Source organism: Oncorhynchus tshawytscha, linkage group LG13 (assembly GCF_018296145.1).
Source record: "Oncorhynchus tshawytscha isolate Ot180627B linkage group LG13, Otsh_v2.0, whole genome shotgun sequence".
Taxonomy (NCBI): domain Eukaryota; kingdom Metazoa; phylum Chordata; class Actinopteri; order Salmoniformes; family Salmonidae; genus Oncorhynchus; species Oncorhynchus tshawytscha.
This window is the reverse complement of record NC_056441.1, coordinates 36,571,184-36,595,695: the sequence shown is the minus strand read 5'-3', so window position 1 is coordinate 36,595,695 and position 24,512 is coordinate 36,571,184. Positions and strand designations below refer to the sequence as shown.

General features: G+C 41.6%; 1 protein-coding gene across 1 annotated transcript; it reads left to right on the top strand.

The window, feature by feature from the left end:
• Positions 1–3,094: 3,094 nt before the first annotated feature.
• LOC112264839 lies at positions 3,095–22,103 on the top strand. Its single transcript, XM_024441709.2, has 2 exons — positions 3,095–3,980; positions 16,482–22,103. The coding sequence occupies exon 2, from the start codon at positions 16,907–16,909 to the stop codon at positions 20,933–20,935; it is 4,029 nt and encodes a 1,342-aa protein (XP_024297477.1). The 5' UTR covers positions 3,095–3,980; positions 16,482–16,906; the 3' UTR covers positions 20,936–22,103.
• Positions 22,104–24,512: the final 2,409 nt, after the last annotated feature.

Here is a 24,512-nt window from a genome sequence, read left to right as displayed (position 1 = left end):
ATCAACAACAAGTGGGACACAATCATGAAGTGGAACGACATTTTTTGGATATTTCAAACTTTTTTAACAAATCAAAAACTGAAAAATTGGGCGTGCAAAATTATTCAGCCGCCTTAAGTTAATACTTTGTAGCGCCACCTTTTGCTGCGATTACAGCTGTAAGTCGCTTGGGGTATGTCTCTATCAGTTTTGCACATCGAGAGACTGACATTTTTCCCATTCCTCCTTGCAAAACAGCTCGAGCTCAGTGAGGTTGGATGGAGAGCATTTGTGAACAGCAGTTTTCAGTTCTTTCCACAGATTCTCGATTGGATTCAGGTCTGGACTTTGACTTGGCCATTCTAACACCTGGATATGTTTATTTTTTAACCATTCCATTGTAGATTTTGCTTTATGTTTTGGATCATTGTCTTGTTGGAAGACAAATCTCCGTCCCAGTCTCAGGTCTTTTGCAGACTCCATCAGGTTTTCTTCCAGAATGGTCCTGTATTTGGCTCCATCCATCTTCCCATCAATTTTAACCATCTCCCCTGTCCCTGCTGAAGAAAAGCAGGCCCAAACCATGATGCTGCCACCACCATGTTTGACAGTGGGATGGTGTGTTCAGGGTGATGAGCTGTGTTGCTTTTACGCGAAACATAACGTTTTTCATTGTTGCCAAAAAGTTCAATTTTGGTTTCATCTGACCAGAGCACCTACTTCCACATGTTTGGTGTGTCTCCCAGGTGGCTTGTGGCAAACTTTAAATGACACTTTTTATGGATATCTTTAAGAAATGGCTTTCTTCTTGCCACTCTTCCATAAAGGCCAGATTTGTGCAATATACGACTGATTGTTGTCCTATGGACAGAGTCTCCCACCTCAGCTGTAGATCTCTGCAGTTCATCCAGAGTGATCATGGGCCTCTTGGCTGCATCTCTGATCAGTCTTCTCCTTGTATGAGCTGAAAGTTTAGAGGGACGGCCAGGTCTTGGTAGATTTGCAGTGGTCTGATACTCCTTCCATTTCAATATTATCGCTTGCACAGTGCTCCTTGGGATGTTTAAAGCTTGGGAAATCTTTTTGTATCCAAATCCGGCTTTGAACTTCTTCACAACAGTATCTCGGACCTGCCTGGTGTGTTCCTTGTTCTTCATGATGCTCTCTGCGCTTTTAACGGACCTCTGAGACAATCACAGTGCAGGTGCATTTATACGGAGACTTGATTACACACAGGTGGATTGTATTTATCATCATTAGTCATTTAGGTCAACATTGGATCATTCAGAGATCCTCACTGAACTTCTGGAGAGAGTTTGCTGCACTGAAAGTAAAGGGGCTGAATAATTTTGCACGCCCAATTTTTCAGTTTTTGATTTGTTAAAGAAGTTTCAAATATCCAATAAATGTCGTTCCACTTCATGATTGTGTCCCACTTGTTGTTGATTCTTCACAAAAAAAATACAGTTTTATATCTTTATGTTTGAAGCCTGAAATGTGGCAAAAGGTCGCAAAGTTCAAGGGGGCCGAATACTTTCGCAAGGCACTGTATCCAATTTAAAAGAGCTGGAGCAATTTTGCCTTGAAGAATGGGAAAAAAATCGCAGTGGCTAGATGTGCCAAGCTTATAGAGACATGCCCCAAGAGACTTGCAGCTGTAATTGCTGCGAAGGTTGGATCTACAAAGTATTGACTTTGGGGGGTGAATAGTTGTGCACGCAGAAGTTTTCAGTTTTTTTGTCTTATTGCTTGTTTGTTTCCACAATAAAAAATATTTAGCATCTTCAAAGTGGTGGGCATGTTGTGTAAATCAAATGATACAAACCCCCCCAAAAATCAATTTTAATTCCAGGTTGTAAGGCAACAAAATAGGAAAAATGCCAAGGGGGGTGAATACTTTTGCAAGCCACTGTATATAAGACATGTGTTATAGATACAGCGGTTATCAGATATTGTTTCTAGACAAATCAAAGACAATCAAAATACTTGTAAAATGGTGTTTGAATAATTTTACATTTCTGAAAAATGCAGGACCAAAGTGCCTGAAGTTTCAGAATTACCCACACATGGATTTTGTATTATAGATATGTGATAGTAGAGTAGTGGCCTGAGGGAACACACTTCATGTGTTGGGAAAAGTGTTATGAAATGTAATGTCATGTAATATTTTAAATTGTATGTAACTGCCTTGATGTTGCTGGACGCCAGGAAGTCAATGGGGATCCTAAATAAATAAACACAATTAATACCAATATCTCTACCTGTACATGACCATCTGATCATTTATCACTCCAGTGTTAATCTGCAAAATTGTAATTATTCGCCTACCTCCTCATGCCTTTTGCACACATTGTATATAGACTCCCCCCTTTGTTTTCTACTGTGTTATTGACTTGTTAATTGTTTATTCCATGTGTAACTCTGTGTTGTCTGCTCACACTGCTATGCTTTATCTTGGCCAGGTCGCAGTTGCAAATGAGAACTTGTTCTCAACTGGCCTACCTGGTTAAATAAAGGTGAAATAAAAAAATAAAAAAAATAAAAATAAAGTATTCAAACTGGTTGTAAGATCTATAAATGGCCCTATAATTACACTGTACTCGTTTACTTAAAATTCCAGGAATATAAAACTCTCCGGGCCACACACTCTGAACTAATTATTTCTAATTGCTTTACCTCACATATGTGATGAGCAGCTGTTAAGTGTCTAGTAATATGGGAGTCACTTTGATATCATTCTCTCAACCTTTCTTATACCAAAACATGTAGTCGTTTGTCCCTTTATTCCCCTTTGTCACCCTTGTGGATTCAGTATGAATGATGTCAGTATATGGAAACTAATCTGACAAAATGTCCTTAAAAAAACATTTTATTTTAATATAAGCAATAAGCAATCTCAATTGTGTGTAAAATGCATAATTCAACTAAAAACAATGCATTTAATAATGCATTTGGCAATGGTCATGCAATTGGTTGGGTTATGCAGAAATTCAGAAACAACACGAGCACACAGCCATGTATGCTTTCCAAATACATGGCTCTGTACACTCTAACACGCGCGCGCACACACTCACGGTTGGTTGGACTTCTTAGCCTGTGACACTACCGGGAAATAGAATACAGACCGGAAGCTACCATTTTAACTCGAAGAACATTAGCAGCCGTAGGCATAGTCCATAGACGGGGACATCTAAAATTGACACGGGGCGGAAAATATTTGACCGAAGAAAAATAATGAAAATACGACAAACACTCAAGAAAGGGCTAATTTCGGTAAATTCGAAGAGTTAACGATTCAAGCATCGAAACTACCGCTTCAAACAAGGGACATATGTGAATTCGCAGGCCAACCCAGCGGAAATAGTTTTTGTTAACGAGTCGAAAACAGCCCTCCTGGGCCGATGGAGAGGCAGGCCTTTGAAAATATTTGTCCCTGGATGAAGAAAAATGGCTATCTGACATAAATAAGTTTTCACGGCATACCCCGCGCCATTTTTATCCCATGTTTTTTTATTTTACCGTTTTGACAGGCGATTTTAATGGTAATTATAAGGTTAGCTAGCTAAAAAAGACAGCTATCAAGCTAACTGCTTGGTAGCTAGGTTAGCTTAGCATCGGCTACCTATGCAACCAGGTTTTCAAACGACATTTACATTTATTAGCTAACAACGACATGATTGAAAGACTCCTTTATTCAGATCCAATTTAATTTGTATTGCTGCTTTGGTTGACAACTATACTCAACCACCTATAAAAACAAAGTAATGTTAGCCTGCTAACGTTAGTTAGCTAATGACGAATGCCGCGCTGCTAATTTTGGAATTTTGCCACCACCTGCAATTTTGGTGGGTTTTCAAGTTAGTCTAGCTAACTTAGCTACCCACCAGAAGATCAATGGAAGCAGACCCATTCGTTTCTACTTGTAAACACGTTTTGGTCTTCAATCAAGCAGAAAGTGCTACACCAGTCTCCAGCCCATATACATCCCACCAAACCTGTTGGTAAGATGTTTTAAAATTAGTTTATTGTTAAATGGTACGTTATAACCTTGTAGTTAGGCAAGGTCTTCACAGACCAGCAGGAAATACTGGGACGTCACTGGAAAACATTTTAGCCCAGTAGTAGTCTTTTGTAAGTTGTATAAAAACACATTCTATGTTATGGTTGCAAATATCGCAACAGTAGGCTATTGGCACCTATCAAGTACAGGTCTAGACATGGCCATGTTGACTATCATGCATAGTTTTGTCGATTTATTTTTACATAATGATGCACAGCATGTTATCATAAAAATGAAACACTGTGCATGCCAATCAGTTTATGCCAATTTCTGTCACATATTTATATTCTGGATTCTCATATGCTCACTCTAATATATCCACTTTGATTGTAATTCCTTGATTTTATATATATTTTTTATTTGTATTACATTTGCGAAACATTCTACTTCACTGTTGGAGCTAATAACATAAGCATTTCGTTACACCTGCTATAACACCAGCAAATATGTGTACATGTCCAATAAACTTTGCATTGATTTTACCAAGGCCCAGGCTACATTCTATTTAGGCCTATTTGATTGCCTTCTTGGTACTTTAGACTAATGGCTTCAAGTTCATGGTATATAATTTCATAACTAGCTACATACATTTAATTTGCATTGCCCTGTAGGCTTCAATCAGCAAATTGTGCATTATATCAAAGAGTGGGCCCCTGAAAAAAGCAAAGGATGGAGAAAACAGAACATGCGTCCCATGTAAATACCTTTACTGGTAATACTTAGGTCTAGCCTCATCTCATAGAAATTAACTATAGTGCTCAAGGACTCATTCAACGAGAGCAACGCAATTAATCATTTGGACTTGATTTGGCGTAAATGGCCTAAATCATTTGTTTACAAAGTTTCATGACAACAAAAATAATCTATGGAGTAGGCTACTTGTTTGTTTATTATAACATAAGACAATTGTACCAAACTCCACAAGGTTATATGGGTCATCTATTTATTTTCTTGGCTATTATAATACCTTCCTTGTTTGGTAACAATAGGTTGGGTGACCTTATCGCCCTACAAGAAATGTAATTGGAAAGTTGCCCACAAGACAGAACTGTTTTTGTGTGTCTATTGTTATGGGGAAGGACACAGTGAATTCACTGTTGTTCTCTAGCAGAAGTTTCACACTGGGGTTCCTGTGATATTTACCTTAAAAGACTGAAGGTTGGGTGTAGCCCAGGGCCACGTTCAGTTGCAAAACATTCTTGAATGTTGCAGATAGAAATTCCATGAATAGATTCCTTATTTCACATGTCTGTTCTACATAGCATATTTATATCTGAGCGTTACGTCCTGCTGAATGTGGTGCTGGTGTTACCATTTTGAAATGTAGCCTATAATTAGTCTAGGTGAGGTGGTTGTGTAGCTGTGGGAGGCCTCCCATGTCTCTAACCAAGTCAGAAAAGTCACCTGGAAAAAAGTAAAGGTGAAAGATTATTTAAACCACACCCAGTGTTTTTTATTTGACCTTTATTTAACTAGGCAAGTCAGTTAAGAACAAGTTCTTATTTTCAATGACGGCCTGGGAACAGTGGGTTAACTGCCTTGTTCGGGGGCAGAATGACGTATTTTTTACCTTGTCTGCTCGGATTTTTATCTTGCACCCTTTTGGTTACTAGTCCAAAGCTCTAACCACTAGGCTACCTGCCGCCCATGCTTCCACCGAATATATTTATAGGCGGTTTTGCCCTTACACATCTGCACAGCTCAACTAGACTAATAAAGGACTTGTTGGTTAATTGAATTAGTGCTGGGCTAGAACAAAGATGTGGTCCCCTAGGACCAGGATTGCACACAATTAACACACTGAATTCACGTCTCTCCTGTTTTTAAAGCAAACCTGAGGTGCATGTGGAAAGTTTGATTGGCTGAACTAACAGCTGTTATGTTAACAGCTGAGTTGTTCCATATGATTTCAATAACTTTTTTTACTGAACCCCTTTTGATTTGAATGAAATCTTCCATGTTTTCCCATGGTGGAAGTGGTCAGAAAGTGACATTTTGGATCTGAATGTTTTGGCATTTGAAAATAGGAGAGACATGAATTCAGCATGTAACCAAAAGGGTGCAAGATCGAATCCCCGAGCAGACAAGGTAAAAATTGAGATTGCAAATTATTGGGTCAAAATTGAGCAAAGCCCACCCTACCATGAGACTGGTTGAGTTTGATATAATTTGAAAGCTTACTAACAGGGTTGTTCAAATATTTTATGATTTGTTGAAATACATTTTTTATAAATAAAAGATTACATTTTGACATCAATTATCTAAAAACATGTAAACTCAGATTTTGTTCATATACACTGTGTGTAAAAAACATTAAGAACACCTGCTCTTTCCATGACATAGATGTACCAGGTGAATGCTATGATCCCTTATTGTTTAATCCACTTCAATCAGGTTCTAAACTAACATGGAATTGTTTTAAGGTGACCATACTGAGGATAATTTAGCCACCTTTTACCGCAGATGCGGAATGGCGATATCGACAGATGCGGGGGAGATTACCAACGGGATAAAACTCTAATATCTTATGTTTCACCGAGTCGTGGCTGAACAACGACATGGATAACATACAGCTGGTGGGTTTGAATCTTTTTCGGCAAGGATAGCACAGCGGCCTCTGGTAAGACAAGGGGTGGCGGTCTATGTGTATTTGTGAACAACAGTTGGTGCATGAGGTAGAGTATCTCATGATAAGCTGTAGACCACAGTATTTACCAAGAGAGTTTTCATCTGTCTTTTTCGTAGCTGTCTATATACCATCACAAACCGATGCTGGCACTAAGACCTCACTCAATGAGCTATATACGGCCTTAAGCAAACAGGAAAACGCTCATCCAGAGGCGCCGCTCCTAGCGGCCTGGGACTTTAATGCAGGGAAACTGAAATCCGTTTGACCTAATTTCTACTAGCATGTTAAATGTGCAACCAGAGGGGAAAAAACTCTAGGTCACCTTTACTCCACACACAGAGATTAGTTCAAAGCTTGCCCCCCATTTGGCAAATCTGGTCACAATTCTATCCTCCTGATTCCTGCTTACAAGCAAAAACTAAAGCAGGAAGCACCAGTGACTCGGTCAATAGAAAGTGACCAGATGAAGCGGATGCTAAGCTACAGGACTATTTTGCTAGCACAGACTGGAATATGTTCCGGGATTCTCCTGAGTGCTTTGACGACGTCGTGACCGTAGGTACATAACCATTAGCCACTGAAAATACATTGTACCGGTATTTAGGTTAATTTGAGTCTAGGTTAATTTGCGTAATTCAATTAGTGTCAGAATTTGAACAAAACTCGTCAAGTCATAAAACGGGAACTGTGTCGGAGTCGACCAGAATGATTATTTTGCAGAAAATAGTAATGTACAGTGAGTTTATAGAGTTAGAAAGTAGCTTTCTTACGTCAACTAATGGTTATCTTTAGTCAGAGAGCCATGAGCAAACAAGTGGAGACTCGTTGCTAGGCTACTCAGACTGCAGGGAGCTGTGGGAGACAGAGTAGCAGCACTAAGTAGCTACCAAAAAAAGTTTCACAGCATTTATCTTCTGTTCTATTGGTTTTCATATCAATGTTGTTCCTAGTTGTTGCATATTTACAGTTGACCTCTTTCTACGTTTCTAATGGAGGTGTTAATTTCAGTCACATTAAACGGCTTGCGTCAGGGGCGGCTTTTAGAACAGCGTTTTCCCGCAAATTACTTTTTGGCAAATTATGTATTACATTGTCTGCTTCATCACAGTAGTTTCATGTTAAATAATGAGACCACAGGCTTACTATTTATTGTTGCATGTTTTTTAAGCTCTTATTAACCTCTCTGGGACATTCGGGACGGTAGCGTCCCACCTCAACAACAGACAGGGTAAGTGCAGGGCGCCAAATTCAAAACAACAGAAATCTCATTAAAATTCCTCAAGTATTTTACACGATTTTAAAGATAAACTTCTCGTTAATCCAGCCATTTGTCCGATTTCAAAAAGGTTTTGCGGCGAAAGCACCACAAACGATTGTTAGGTCAGAGCCAAGTCATTGAAAAACACAGCCATTTTTCCAGCCAAAGAGAAGAGTCAAAAAAGCAGAAATACAGATAAAATGAATCACTAACCTTTGATGATCTTCATCAGATGACACTCATGGGACTTCATGTTTCACAATACATGTATGTTTTGTTAGATAAAGTTCATATTTATATTTAAAAAATGGAGTTTACATTGGCACGTTACGTTCAGTAGTTCCAATACATCCTGTGATTTTGCAGAGAGCCACATCAATTTACAGAAATACTCATCATAAATGTTGATATGAAAATACACGTGTTATACATGGAACTTTAGGCAAACTTCTCCTTAATGCAACCGCTGTGTTAGATTTCAAAAAAGCTTTACCGAAAAAGCACACCATATAATATTCTGAGTACAGTGCTCAGACAACAAAACAGCCAAACAGATATCTGCCATGTTGTGCAGTCAACAGAAGTCAGAATTAGCATTATAAATATTCACTTACCTTTGATGATCTTCATCAGAATGCACTCCCAGGAATCCCAGTTCCACAAATGTTTGATTTATTCAATAAAGTCCCACATGTATGTACAAATACCTAATTTTTGTTGGCGCGTTTAGTACACTATCCAAGTCCATGCGAAAGTTCAGACGAAACGTTATATTACAGTTCGTAGAAACATGTCAAACGAAGTATAGAATCAGTCTTTAGGATGTTTTTATCATAAATCTTCAATAATGTTCCAACCGGAGAATTCCTTTGTCTGTAGAAATGCACGTGAACGCGCGTCACGAGCTCATGGCACTCTGCCAGACACCTGGCTCAAACAGCCCTTATGAGCCCACACCTCACAGTAGAAGCATCAAACAAGGTTCTAAAGACTGTTGACATCTAGTGGAAGCCTTAGGAAGTGCAATATGACCCCATAGAACTGTTTTTGAAAGGGAATGAGTTGAAAAACTACAAACCTCAGATTTCCCACTTCCTGGTTGGATTTGTTCTCAGTTTTTTGCCTGCCATATGAGTTCTGTTATACTCACAGACGACATTCAAACCGTTTTATAAACTTCAGAGTGTTTTCTAACCAAATATACTAATAATATGCATATATTAGCAACTGGGCCTGAGTAGCAGGCAGTTTACTCTGGGCACCTTATTAATCCAAGCTACTCAATACTGCCCCCCAGTCCCAAAGAAGTTGATGAAAAATATCTGTTCATTTTACCCATGCATAATATTTTCTCTTGATCAGGTCATTTTACTGTTTGGAACAAATTTAACCGTTTGTTAACCTGTTCTTGGGGGTTGGTTAGTCGGCAGCAAAATTGACTGAAACTTGTATCCCTGCTCCAAATCTCTCTGCCAATAATGGCTAGTTGTTTTCCCTCCCCACTCACACCAATGGGTGTTTGTTAAGAAGCAGTTTTTGTTTCTTTTTGATCCTTTTAATTGAAAACAATCACAGGAAGGTACTTCATTGTTACCTAGAAATTATTTTGTTTTGAGATTAAAAGGTTGCATTGGACCTTTTTTAAACTGTCAATCTTCCATTGGAAACCTATTGAAATTATATAGATAATATATTTCCATTCAAGTTGACATTCGACAGTGGGTGGACCAGCTGCTATCTTACTGGTAGTAATTGGAAGTTAGTTTCAATTAAATTGAAATGTCAATGGTGTACCAGATAAATTGCAGGTGTCTGAAGGGATAGGTCCATTCTATGAATTCTATTTCTATGATTGAAATGATACCTACCCTGTATTCGAGTATGCTGTCTCAACCGATGACTGGCACAACACAAATGCTTCCAATGTAAAATAAGGTCTAAGGTAGGGCTGGGCGATATACCGTATTTTACAATATACCGATATTGATGCACAGACCGGTTTGGGTTTTTACTTTACCTTCTATAATGGTATTTGAATGTAAAAATGTTTATGTGATGCGGCATGCGTAGTGTAGGACTGGCCAATATATATCAAATTCATTTTTGTTTTTATGAAAGTTTATGTCCGCTTGTTCTCATGTTGTCTTTTTGGTCTCGTCTTGTTCGCTCCTGTGCTCCTTCCCTTTTATATCAGGGAGTTGTATATAATGAGGAGATGCTCACTTCTCCACCCTAACAATGGGAGTCATTGTCTATATAAGGAATTGGCAACTCATTCTCATTCTGAGAAATAAAGTAGGGCACTTGATTTCAACATCTGAACAAAGTGGACAGGCTAGCATGCTTTTCAAACAGTTGGAGACGGACAGGTTGTGTTCATAACAATTCAACTGTTTTGTCTTGTTAGATAAATTCAGAGCTTGTGAAATTTTACCTACATCCAAGTTGGCTAAACTTGAAATCTAAAATTTTTGGTCACATACACATATTTAGCAGATGTTATTGTGGGTGTAACGAAATGCTTATGTTCCTAGCTCATCACTGCAGTAGTGTCTTAACATTTCACAACAATTCGCACATCTAATAGTAAAAGATTGGAATTAAGAAATATATAATATAAATATTAGGATGAGCAATGTCAGAATGGCATTGAAAATGAGTAAAGCAGTATGTGAACATTATTAAAGTGACTAGGTCCTGGGTGGCAGGAAGCTTGGCCCCAGTGATCTATTGGGCCGTACGCACTGCCCTCTGTAGCGCCTTAAGGTCGGATGCCGAGCAGTTGCCATACCAGGAGGTGATGCAACCGGTCAGGATGCTCTCAATAGTGCAACTAACTTTTTGAGGATCTGGGGACCCATGTCAAATCTTTTCAGTCTCGTGAGGGGGAAAAGGGGTTGTCGACTGTCTTGGTGTTTTTGGACAATGGTAGTTTGTTGGTAATGTGGACACCAAGGAACTTGACTCTCCACCCACCACTACTGCCCCATCGATGTGAATGTGGGCATGTTCGGCCCTCCTTTTCCTGTAGTCCACGATCAGCTCCTTTGTCTTGCTCATTTTGAGGGAGAGTTTGTCTTGGCACAACACTGCCAGGTGTCTGACCACCTCCCTATAGGCTGTCTCATTGTTGTCGGTGATCAGGCCTACCACTGTTGTGTTATCAGCAAACTTAATGATGGTGTTGGAGTCGTGCTTCGCCACGCAGTCGTGGGTGAACGGGGGGAGTACAGGACGGGACTAAGCACGCACACCTGAGGGGCCCCCGTGTTGAGAATCAGCTTGGCAGATGTGGTGTTATCTACCCTTACCACATGGACCCTGGGACTAAATACCTGCCTGTCAGGCAGTCCGGGATCCAGTTGCAGAGAGGGGTATCTAGTCCCAGGGTCCTTAGCTTAGTGAGGATCTTTCTGGACACTATGGTGTTGAACGCTGAACGCTTCATTGTAGTCAATGAACAGCATTCTCACACAGGTGTTCCTTTTGTCGAGGTGGGAAAGGACAGTGTGGAGTGCGATTTGAAAGGGCGTCATCTGTGGATCTGTTGGGGATGTATGAGAATTGGAGTGGATCTAGGGTATCCGGGATGATGGTGTTGATGTGAGCCATGACCAGCCTTTCAAAGGACTTCAGGGCTACTGACGTGAGTGCTACGGGGCGGTAGTCATTTAGGCAGGTTACCTTTGCTTTCTTGGGCTCAGGGACTATGGTGGTCTGCTTGAAACATGTAGGTATTACAGACTCGGTCAGGGAGAGGTTGAACATGTCAGTGAAGACGCTTGCCAGTTGGTCCGCCAAAGCTTAAGGTTCCCCTAGGAAACACTTGTCAACACTTTGGTTCCTACCCTGTCACAATAACTCCTTGGTATTTTCATTCATAGTCATGTCAAACACTTTATTTAAAGTGCCCACTATTATATTCTAACTATAGAATTAGAATAATAATTATATTTCCATGATTCTAACAGTTCACCCAAGTGTTTTCCTCTAAATCGCAATTGCAACATTTGGTTAAAAATAAGGCCCAGATTGTTTGCCCATATCGTGCAGCACTACGTGGAAATGATCTCAAATGAGTGCAGGAAAAGCAGAAATGTATGATAATGCTGAGAAATAATTTTTAGTTGAATTGAAGAGTATGAAACAATGCAGAAAGACCCAATGAAATCACTTAGAATGTTTGTGTTGCCACCCTAGCGTCTAGCTCATCTCAATATCCTAGCCTATTCATTGATGTTAGGCCCTGCGTTACTGAAGTTGTGAGACATTGCAAGCCAAGAAATTGTGATATACAGGATTCCATTGTGAGATACAGCTTTTGATTGCCGTCTGATAGGCCTAGTGCACGGTTCTGTGTGTCTGGCGGCTGACCTTCCTATACTGTCTCCCTCCGTCCCTCTCTAGCTCACGGAAAATTGTGAGCGTTTGTGTTCTTGGAGGTACGGCAACTAGTCAGTCTCCTGCGTTCCAAAAATACAGAATCTTAGGAGTCTTCACACTCGACGTGCAAGGATTCGAGGAAACAATTATTTTGGAGTCGACTCTCCACTACGTCATTGTTGTTAACAGTTGGAAAAATGACAGAGAAAGGTAAGTGACCGCAGCGAAGTCTTCTGTGGCAATACTTTGAGAAGTTAAATGAGAAAGAAAATCTAACTTGAGTTGAGGTACAGTAATGGTAGTACAGGTGCAATGCTTTAAAAATAAAATTCCACCAAACCACTCATTTGCATAACACTAATATGTGAGAATAATGTTTGGGGGTGAACAAATGTTTCATTTTGTTTATAAGGTTGGGAGCAACATGTGGAAATCTGTTGCTGCTCAAGTCAACTACAAAACCCGCAATGCTGTCTCTGTGGGCTGGCTGGCTAGGTAGCTAGCTAGCAAATGTAGCTACACACAATAATACCAGAGTCAATATCAGCCTGTGAAGAGAGCTGTAAAATCACCTAAACAAACTGCACTAACTATCGATTTACCAATCTACAATCTCACCATGTTCAACCTGCAGATCGATGCAGTCTGACATTCACAACGGCACCATGCAATTCACCCTGGACTGAAGAGGCAGACAAATGGGAGAAATGTGTTAAACCCTTTTGTTAAATTACACATTTCTCTAGGTATTTAAATCATGGAAATATGATCAATGGCTCATTGGAGAGAAGACAATCTGACATGTTTCTCAGATCTAAAAATTGTATTCCTGTTTAACTTCCAGTGTGGTGAGAGCGGCTTTATCTTAAGGCTACGTCATACCAACTGAATTTCTGTCTGCCTGAATGGCAATATCTCAGATACACATGAAAACATGAATTGACCCAGAGAATCAGGAAATTGCTCAGAGATGCACAAAAACAATATAACATTCAAAATGGTTGTATCTTTACTTTAACTATCTGAAAGGGATGCACGGTGAGACCCAAACCGTTGCTGGCAGCACAGCTGCATTGTAAATTCACATTGAATTTTGTGAATTGTCTTCTCTTTTTTTTATGGGAAACCGTAAACTTAAAACCTTTTACGTTTACATGTTAAGAAAACTTGTCCGTTTGTCACATTCCTTATCCAGGGTACATTTGTGAAAATGAGAATCTGGGTTTAGTTTTTTATTTATATATATATATATATTTTTTTTTTTTTACGTAAAAAATATAGTTATATATATATATATATATATATATATATATTTTTTTTTAACGTAAAAATATAGTTTAACAACTAGTGATGACATCGCATGGTAGGGTGGGGTATGCAAAGTGGGTAAACTTCGAGCACCTGATTTGGCATTCAGGTCAAAAAAGTCACTTTCTGACCACTTCCACCATGGGCAAACTTGTATGAAGATTTTGTTAAAAGCGGTGCAGTTTGAAAGTGATTGAAATTATATGGAACGACCCAACTTTAATTTCTACTTGACCAATTAGTCCGAGTGCAATTAGGGTCTAACCTATTCTGTTTGACATAATGCAAGCCAAATAGCATTGAAAAAACTTGCTGCGCGCCCTTGATCACTACTGAAGCAAGAAAACACTTATTTCAATATAAAATACAGGTGAAATGGTTTAAATTCCAGATTTTATGGTCTGCGTTTTGAAAGTGCAGATTTCTAAAAGCTAATGCGACCCCTGCTTCTGCCATGGCCAAACATGTTTAGAAATGTTTGTTCAAGTCAAGAGGTGCGGTCAAAAAGTGATTGAAATCAAGTGGAACGACCCTTGGGTTAATAAGCAAGTTTGGTTTTCGGGCCAGAGTCCTTTTTTTTTTCTCTCTTTCAAGTCAGTTACTGATTCTGAATTCTGACCTGGAAATGTGGGTCCTTTTGTGTTTCAATAACTATTTTTGTTAAATAATTGTCCATCCTTAGTAATTGCATGAGGCTATGTTACAGAATGCACCGTTAACAGAGTTGATGGCTGCATTGGTCTAGGCAATACAATTATTGTAAATAATCACAATTTTAAAGGCACAAACGCTTGTTTATGTTTTGACAAATCTTAAGTTAGACAATGAAGATCTCCTGAGCTGGATCTAGTGGTAAGTGGTTATGTATGCCTATACTGGGAGCTTAAAATAATTTGATATGATGCTTTGTCAATTCTCGGGATCAAATCAAATTTTATTGGTCACATACACATGATTAGCCAATGCTAATGCGAGTGTAGTGAAATGCTTGTGCTTCTTGTTCCGACAGTGCAGTAATATCTAACAGGTAATCTTAACAATTTTCCCAACAACTACCTAATACACACAAATCTAAAGGGAGGAATAAGAACATGTACATATAAATATATGGATGAGCGGCATAGGCATGGTGCAATAGATGGTATAAGGTACAGTATATACATATGAGGTGAGTAATGTAAGATATGTAAACATTATTAAAGTGGCCTTGTTTAAAATGACTAGTGATCCATTTATTAAAGTGGCCAGTAATATGAGTATCTATGTAGGCAGCAGCCTCTCTGAGTTAGTTATTGCTGTTTAGCAGTCTGATGGCCTTGAGATAGAAGCTGTTTTTCAGTTTCTCGGTTCCAGCTTTGAAGCACCTGTACTGACCTCGCCTTCTGGATGGTAGCGGTTTGAACAGGCAGTGGCTCGGGTCGTTGTTGTCCTTCATGATCTTTTTGGCCTTCTTGTGACATCGGGTGTTGGAGGGCAGGTAGTTTGCCCCCGGTGATGCGTTGTGCAGACCGCACCACCCTCTGGAGAGCCTTGCAGTTGAGGGCGGTGCAGTTGCCGAACCAGGCGGGGATACAGACTGACAGAAGGATCTCGATTGGAAAAGGTTTTTGGGGGGTTTAGGTGACAAGCCACATTTCTTCAGCCTCTTGAGGTTGGAGGCGCTGTTGCTCCTTCACCACACTGTGTGGGTGGACCATTTCAGTTTGTCTGTGATGTGTACGCCGAGGAACTTAACTTTCCACTTCCACTACTGTCCCTTCGATGTGGATGGGTGGTGCTCCCTCTGCTGTTTCCTGAAGTCCACGATCTGCGCCTTTGTTTAGTTGATGTTGAGAGAGATGTTGTTTTCCTGACACCACACTCCAAGTGACCTCACATCCTCCCTGTAGGCTGTCTCATTGTTGTTGGTAATCAAGCCTACTACTGTTGTCATCTGCAAACTTGATTATTGAGTTGGAGGCGTGCATGGCCACGCATTCATGGGTGAACAGGGAGTACAGGAGGGGGCTGAGCACACACCCTTATGGGGCCCCAGTGTTGAGGGTCAGCAAAGTCATCGGCCCGTCAAAGTCCAGGACCCAATTGCACAGTGCGGGGTTGAGACCCAGGGCCTCCAGCTTAATGATGACCTTGTAGCCTTACTATGGTGTTGAATGCTGAGCTGTATTCAATGAACAGCATTCTTACATAGGTATTCCTCTTGTCCAGATGGGATAGGGCAGTGTGATGGCAATTGCATCGTCTGTGGACCTGTTGGGGCGGTATGCAAACTGAAGTGGGTCTAGGCTGGCAGGTAGGGTGGAGGTGATATGATCCTTGACTAGTCTCTCAAAGCGCTTCATGATGACAGAAGTGACTACTACGGGACAGTAGTCATTTAGTTATCTTTGCCGCCTTGGGTACAATGGTGGCCATCTTGAAGCATGTGGGGACTGGGATAGGGAGCGATTGAATATGTCTGTAAACACACCAGCCAGCTGGTCTGCGCATGCTCTGAGGACGCAGCTAGGGATGCCGTCTGTGCCAGTAACCTTGCGAGGGTTAACATGTTTAAATGTCTTACTCACGTCGGCCACAGAGAAGGAGAGGAGTGGGGGCTGTAGTACTTGTTAGCGGGCCACAATGGTGTCACTGTATTATCCTCAAAGCGGGAAGAGAAGGTGATTTAGTTTGTCTGGAAGCGAGACGTCGGTTTCTGTAACGTGGCTGGTTTTCTTTTTGTAGTCTGTGATTTCCTGTAGATCCTGCCACATACGTCTCGTGTCGGAGCTGTTGAATTTCCGACTCCACTTTGTCCCATGGCACAATCAAGCTCTAGGCCTATTTAACCAAGAGACTTAACCAATGTTTCTGTTTTTCCCCAGTCTTCAAGAGTGTGGCATCAACGGGCAGACAAAGCAGTAGAACGCCTGTTCATCCTCCTCCACCTCAGCTGGATGCTGACAGCTTCACATTTTTGGTGAAAAACAAAAGACTACCACTGTACAAGAAGGACTCTACAAACACTACATAGACTGCATACTATTTATACGTTGTATTTCAAATTAGGAACAGCATTTATTTAAAAGGACCTTTACCTGCTCTTCTTGGTTTAAAGTGCAAGCACTAGGCATTCATCTGTATAAGAGGGGATAAGGGATAGACATTGGTAGAGGTGAGAGTCATTCTAAGTTGTTCAAGAAGCATTACTTCCAGTAGCTGTGGCTATTGATGATTATTGGTGCGATATTGTTGTACTTCAACAGTAGGGCGAGTGACCCAGGAAAAACCTCCCATTAGTGAGTGGGAGATGTTCCAGTTCAGTAAGTACCCCTTGGACATTCTAGATATGCTAAGTGGACACCAAGCCCACCAGTTTAAAGGCCTTGGATTGGAAAGACAGTTGCAGCACCAACAGCAAGTCCAACTTCAGCATCAGCAGCAGCTTCAGCAGCAGCACCAACAGCAGGGGGAGTCGTCAGGGGCTCTTCTCTCTGGGCTTGGTCTGGGGTCTCTTCAGGGGTCTAGAAGTAATGCTTTTGCTGATTCTTCATCGATATTTGCCAAAATGAGTGCCCCACCTCCACCAATATCACACCAGAGCCAGTCCTCATCCTCGCATAGTTCACGGAAATCCAGTAAGATGAGTAGTAGTGGGAGTTCTGCTGCAGGATACCCACAATTCTTACGTCCGTTTCACCCTGCAGAAGCAGCGCTAGCCCAAGAGCAGCTACACTCGGGAATGGGACGTTTTGACTTTGGTGGTAGTAGCAGTGGAGGGTCTGGTGTTATTGGAGGAGTGGTTACATCGGCTCCCCCACCGCCACCTTTACACCCTGGCCTCTCTGTTCCCCAAGCCTCACCTGGACCATCCTCCTCGCCCTCCCCGTCATCTTCATCGTCCACCAGTAACAACCCTGGCAGTGCAGTGTCCTCCCTAGGGCAACCACTCGTTGGGCAGTCTGATCCACGTAGCTTACATCAGCAGTTCAGTTGCATGCTTGCCGCCAATCAGTACTTTCTTTCTGGGGTCCCGACTAACAGCAGTCTGGAGCAGTTTCTGGTTCAACAAGGGGGTCATAACCATCTTGGCCTGGGTTTGGGCCAAGGAGCTAGTGACTCAAACTCAGCCCTTGCCCCACCTCCAGCTCTTCACTCCTCTCACAGTCATAGTCACTCCACTCCCCAACCTCAACAGCAGCAGCAACCATTGGCACCCCATGCTTTATCTCACCCTCACAGCCATACCCACCCACACCATCCTCTTCACCCAACACCTCAGCCGTCGTCTCTGGGTGGCTTTGATTTCCAAGGTATTCCAGTTCTCTCCTCCAATCAGCTGGCTTCGTTGATGCAACAAGAAGCTAGTGGTATGCCTCTCCCTCTACCACTCCATTTATCACTTTCGAAAGATGAAGGGAAAGGAGACAGTGGATCTGGGTCTGGTGGAAGTGGTGGTAGCAGGAGAAAGAAGGCTATGGCTGGCTACCTTCCTCAGAGAAAAGCAGATGGCACTAGTCACAGCAGTAGCAGTGGTAGTAACTGCCACAGCAGCTCCACTGAACACAGTCAAAATACAATCATTCAACCGGGCCTTGTAGGAGGAGCCATAACCAGCCTTGGTAATAACCATTCATCAGTCCTCTCTTCATCAACACAGTCTTCCGCAACGGTCTCCTCTTCCTCCTCAGCCCCTTCCTCATCTACAGCCTCGGTGCTGGTAGCTAATGATTCACAGCTACCTAAACCTGCAAATCCCATGGCCTCCATGCCTTGTCAACCTGACCCTGAAGCCATCTACCACTGTGGTGAATGTGGAAAGACCTTCAGTCATCTTACAAGCCTTCGAAGACATCTCCGTAGTCATGGTTTGACTTCTGAAGATGCCAAGCCAGACACTTCAAGCGAAGACAAAACGTTCTGTTGCACCGAATGTGGAAAGGGATTCAAGAAAAGAGGGCACCTCCTCCAGCATGGTGTTATCCATTCAGGGGCTCGTCCATTTGCATGTGGTGTCTGTCAACGGTCTTTCAACCGCCGTGAGTCCCTCACTAGGCATGAGAAGATCCATGATGATAAGCCTTTCCGATGCCCTGCTTGTGGTCGCTGCTTCCGAGAGAGCACCTCTTTGCTAAATCATGCTGCGTCTGGCACCTGTGGAAAGCCTGGAAGGAATTCCCGGCCCAGACCAAGCGGTAGTGGTGAAAATCAAAGCTCATCAAGTGCAAGTAGCAGCAAAACTGAAATGGTGGCTGGAGGCAGTGGTACAGGTGATTACCAACGAGATGGAGCGAGCAAATATGGCACGGATTACTCAAGGAACCGGCCATCCTACCAACCATCCTACAGTGTGGATGACTACCGACGACAGCAGGCTAACCAATCTTGTTATTCTGGAGAGAGCTCCCATAGCAGTGAGATGTCAAGCCAGACACTTAGAAAAGCACCCTTGGCTCCTACCTTACACCCACACCCTCAAAGTCAACAACAACAACAACACCATCTCCATCAACAGCAGCCTCACCTTCCTCTTTCATCTCTATTGGATGACTCTGAGGATGAGGTCACTAGCAGTGCCATGTCTGCAATTGCAGCAGCTGCCGCTGCCTCCTGCGATATAAGTACTGGCGAGAGTCGAGGAGAGGAGCGAAGAGACATCATTGGAGGTTTGCTTGGAGGACTTGGCTTTGGGAATATGGGAGTCTCACCAGGTGGTCCATCATCTACATCTGAAATCGACAAGACCTACAGAGCAGGTAGTGGCTCTACCATGCCTTTAACCCATCCAAGCCAGCAGATCATGAATGCTAAACCGAAAAAGCCCCGCAAGCCTCGGCAGAAGAGAGAACCAGGACCTGATGGAATCATAGTTCGACAAAGGAGAAGTCGTGGAGAGGGAGAACGGCCATATTCATGCGGAGTATGTGGTAAAGGGTTCAGGAGACGTGAGACCCTACGTCGGCATGACCGTGTTCACACAGGTGAAAAGCCACACCGGTGTGATGTTTGTGGGAAAGAGTTCCGGGAGTACTTCCATCTTACTAAACATTCCACTGTGCATTCTGGGCAGAAGAACTACAAATGTGACCTATGTGGTAAAGAGTTTGCTTATGCTCAGAGCTTGGTGAGACATGGAAAATTACACACAAAAGGGGAATTGGATGGTACACCAGGAGGAAAAATTGCTAAGGGCCATGGAGGGGTTAATAATATAGATGGAAATCAAGCAAACTCTCAATCTTATTATCCGTACCCTCAAGATAAGTCTCAGGGGTCCAGCTCGTCCACTCAGCCCTCTCAGAAGCTCTATACATGCACAACATGCTGGAAATCCTTCCACCATCAGTTCCACCTGACAGCCCATCAACAAACTGTCCATGGTGGTGGAATAAGAGGTGAAAAGAATTTCTGCTGTGAGGTATGCGGGAAGGCTTTCGCCTATTCTAACAGCTTGTCCAGGCACAGGCAATCGCAGCATGGATTGGGCCGCACTGGTTCGGCAAACCCACCAGCTGGTGGAACCCAACATCTTTCCCAAGCAGCTGAGTACATCCCTCTTTTTGAATCAGGCCACCCCTCAACTTATCCGTCTGGCTCCTACATGCCAAACCAATCCTCCCAAGGTCAACACCGCCCTTTTCAGTTCCAGTCCCAAGAAGGATGGGTTGGTGGCAAGAGAAAAAGAGAGAAAAAAAGGAGGGTTGAATATCAAAGTATAATGAGAGGGGGGCAACTAGTAGGGGTTGCCTTGAATAAGGCCACGAGCAGGAGACTCAAACTGATGAAGCGGAAAAAGGGAATAATGCATGAGAAGCTTAAGCAAAAGAAACTGCTCGCCCAGCTCCTGAGAATGAGAGGAGGGTATAGAGTTAAACAATGGTGCGGAGGTGTGGTTAAGGTCAGTGGGCTGTCATCTATGGAAGTCCCCATAAAACGTTTTCCATGCCAGTACTGCCCCAGCACCACATTCGCCAGTCAGGCCAAACTTTTGATCCATCGTTGTGTGAGGCACCCTTCAAGAAATAACGGCCACCGGGCCCGTCTGAAGTGCTCAGTCTGCGGAAAGCGTTCTCGGACGTTACGGAAAGCCCTCATTCATCGTGGACGTCACCTTTCCCAAGGGCGGTTCTCATGTCCCAAATGCCGCTCCCGCTTCTGGAATGGATCTCTCCTAGAGAGGCACAGGGTTGCTTGCCGGGGTCAATCTCTCTTAGGCAGTGGAAGCTGGGGCTTGAACGTGAACTTGCCCCCAAGAGAGGTTGTTGAGAAGACAGCGGAAGAAGCGGTTCAGGAGGGCCAGCCTGGGAGAACAACAGTGGTGACTGAATACAGCCACTAATTATTTTATAGTCTAGGATTTTTAAACTAAAAAGCAAGCAAGAACTAGCAAGTTTTAAAGATGTGGGCAACAGGCTTAGTAGAATTACCATATATCCCATTCATACAATCCTTACTATAGCAGAGATGTTTGTAAGATAACATGGATTTTTTAAAGGTCAACATCAAAAGCACCATCCGTCTGTCTTTGCTTCCCCAAAGCGGAGAGAGGATTCTAGATCATGTGAGTGTTTCAGTAGCATATCTTTTCTTCTAAAATGCATTCAACCACAGTATCATTTTTGTTAGCTGTGTTTGGTCTGGGATTATGAATGCATACTAGTAAGATTGAAGTACCAAAAGTACTGATGTTTTATGTTTTCTGTCATTATTCACAGTTAAACAGTAATAGTATTTGTCTTTTGTTCTGTACTATGTGTTTTTCTTTTGTTCCCTGTAGAGATTTTTTTTCTCTTACAGATGTTTGGCCTGAAGCAAAAAATAATGTCTGGTAAGCAAGCCAGTCTAAGAAGCTATTTGAACAGATAAAATATAGTTGTCAATTAGTCACTCCTGTTATGAAACTTGACTCACTGAATTGAATAATCACTTAGTGTAACTAGACGTATCTTGTCAAACAATCGGTAAAATTGTGCAAAACTGGCTAGCTGAACAGGTTAGAATGGATCAGAATGGAATGAAAGAGACCATTTTTCTGTACACTTCCATCATATATAGGGGAAAACAATGGGACTTTGGTGTCAGGAATGGATAATGGGAACAACCGGAGTGTACTGTACAATTCGTATTATATTTTATTATATATTGATTATTTGCTGTTTTTTTTTACTCCAAGTATCATTTATTTTGTCATTGTTGCTATTGTATGGGTGGGTGGGAATATGTTTTGGGACTACCTTTGTAAAACAATGGGAGGATGATGAATATATGTATCAGTGTGACAATTTTTTTTTCCTTCTCTACCCCATTTACCAACCCTATGCTTTAGTTAAGCCCTATCCCGTAACACGTGTACGGACACATTGTTCATTACTTAGGTCCTGTCCCCCAGTGTTTTCCTTTCAGTAAACTAAAACATGAAATATTATTACAAAATAACTATCGTTTTCTTTGCCTAAAGTGAATTGTTGAATCCCTTAAAAATTAAATAAAAATTTGTAAAAATGTCATCATGCTTTCCCTTCCTATTATTTAAATTGATGGTATTCAAAGTCTCCCCCTAGTGGGGTTGCGGAGGAAATGCAGTGGGCAAAAATTACAGATTATTTTTGGGGCAATATACAAATGTTATTGAGAAAGATCATTTAAAAAATACATATACTCATGTTAATGAGAAAGATCATTAGAAAAATAACATTTGAATGAATAAATGTGTATTACTTGATTCTCTTAATTTTGATAGAAATAAATGTAATTAATTGCAGGCAATTTGTTGTGACAATCGAAATGTACCGATTTATAAAAATAAAAAAGTTAAACATTTTAAGGTTGTAATCAGATTTGGGATGGGGGTCGTCAAATTCTGACGAAGAAAATGGGGTCCCCGCTGAAAAAGTTTTGAATACCACTGATTTAAATCTAGAGCAATTCTGAACTTTTCTTTTTGCCAATGCACAAATGATCGCTCCTACACATTTCACTGTTTATATTTACTTTCCTATATGTTGATCATTTAAGTAGGTTCAAATAAATGGCTGCAAGGTGTTCCACACAGAGCGCTGTACTTACCTTACACTACAGAGATGTTTACAGCTCACGTGTTGGCACATGCCCTGTGCAGTGCCACACTCAATTAGAAATGGAGGATAAAAAGCCCAGTAGATGAGTACGGCTGTTTAGTGCCAAAGGCTCACAACCGGCTGCTCTGAGAGTTTTCCTCTGTATCCGGAAGATTGTATATATTGGTTCATTTGCTTGAATTCACTTTTCAGAAAGTCCTTTATTTTATAATATACTGTATTTGGTCACCAGTTTGGCAGGGCCTGCATTTAACACTTCAGTCAGATTATCATAGGGTCAGTGGTGTGATACACATCAAACTCTTAGTAACATTTGATTTCTGTTGAGAGGATGGGCAGGCATGCAGATGTGGTTGGAAAATAACTGGGGTAATATTATTCAGTGTCCTCTAGATGGCCATGTGAGGCCCTTTTTATGAATGCTTACAGAAACCTAACCAGAGAAGGAGGGGAATATTTTGTGAGAGAAACATTGCAGTTTACATTTTTTTTTTAAAACGAAGTTATGCATGCACATTAAAAGTATCCGTGCTATAACATAGTTGCACCATATTCACAAATCAATGGTTGATTCATCTGTGTGAATATTTGTCCGTGTTTTAAATGTGTTGATTGTGTCATTGGATATTTTTGCTCTTAAAAACCGCACTATTGCCTCCATCTAGTGGCTTGTAGGTCTAATGCATACATGAGTGTTTTTTAGCACTTTTTAAGGTGGCACATCAAATAAGCTGTTGTACTTCTGAGGTGTGACTCATAAACGGTAAATTATGATTATGAAGATAATTTAACTTTAACTTTCAAAGAAAATATTAGCTGGAGGGGTAGTATGGAGAAGTACATTTTTTAAATATATATATATTTGAGGTATTGATGCTTATTAGGCTACATTGTATTATTAGTAGGGCCAGTTATTAATAGCCTATTGTCATTATTGGAAAGCTATAAGGAAAATTATCAAGCCAAACTATTACACTGTGGGGTGGTCACCAACTAAATACTTTAATACATGTCAAAGCAAATTCAGTATCTGGATCTTGCTAAATGCAACAGTAATCCGTCCAATCTCTCTGGCCTCACTTGCCGCTTTTACTTCTGTCTCACGCGGCCCTACCATGGGGAAGTCTTTGGGCGGAGCCAATGACCTATTTCTGTCCAATAGCGTTCGGCAAAGGGCAGAGACTGACCTAATTTGGACCAATCGCAGCGAGGCAAGGCTGCCCGTAGGCACCACTCGAGCGTGCCATGGCCATGTGCTCGCTTTGGAGAGCAGGAATCGTTCTTAAAGTGGTAGGGAGATGTTTTGTTGCGGCCATAACACTGACTTTTTGGACCGAAGTAAATGTGATAATATTGATAATGATGATTTTGAATGATTTGTAACTGTCACACAAAATCACGACAGGGATCCGAATCCTTTAAATGACAGAGATAGCCCACATACCAAGTAGCATACAAGGAATTTATTGGTAAAATCTTTGAAAATAAATTAGGCTACTGAACATTGCAGAGCAATTCCATTCTTGTGTTGATTTAGGATTGGCTACAGGACCTGTGATCATAATCAATTAAACAGATATGTATGTTGGTCCACTAATCTCGTGGTTACTGGTTTAGCTTTTTGACTGACAGTAAAGTCAACCACGTGTTCCATCGGTTCCATCACCAGAACGGCCATTGCAAGTTATGCAGGAGGCGACTTGCTGTGGTGGTTGGGGTTTGAGAAGAGTAATCAACAACTCCTTCTGTGACTGTTTTGCGTATGAAGGGGAGGGGCTCATTAATGCTGTTTGGGGCGTTTTAGTAGGTGTGGATCATGAATATTGATCAGTTTCTCCC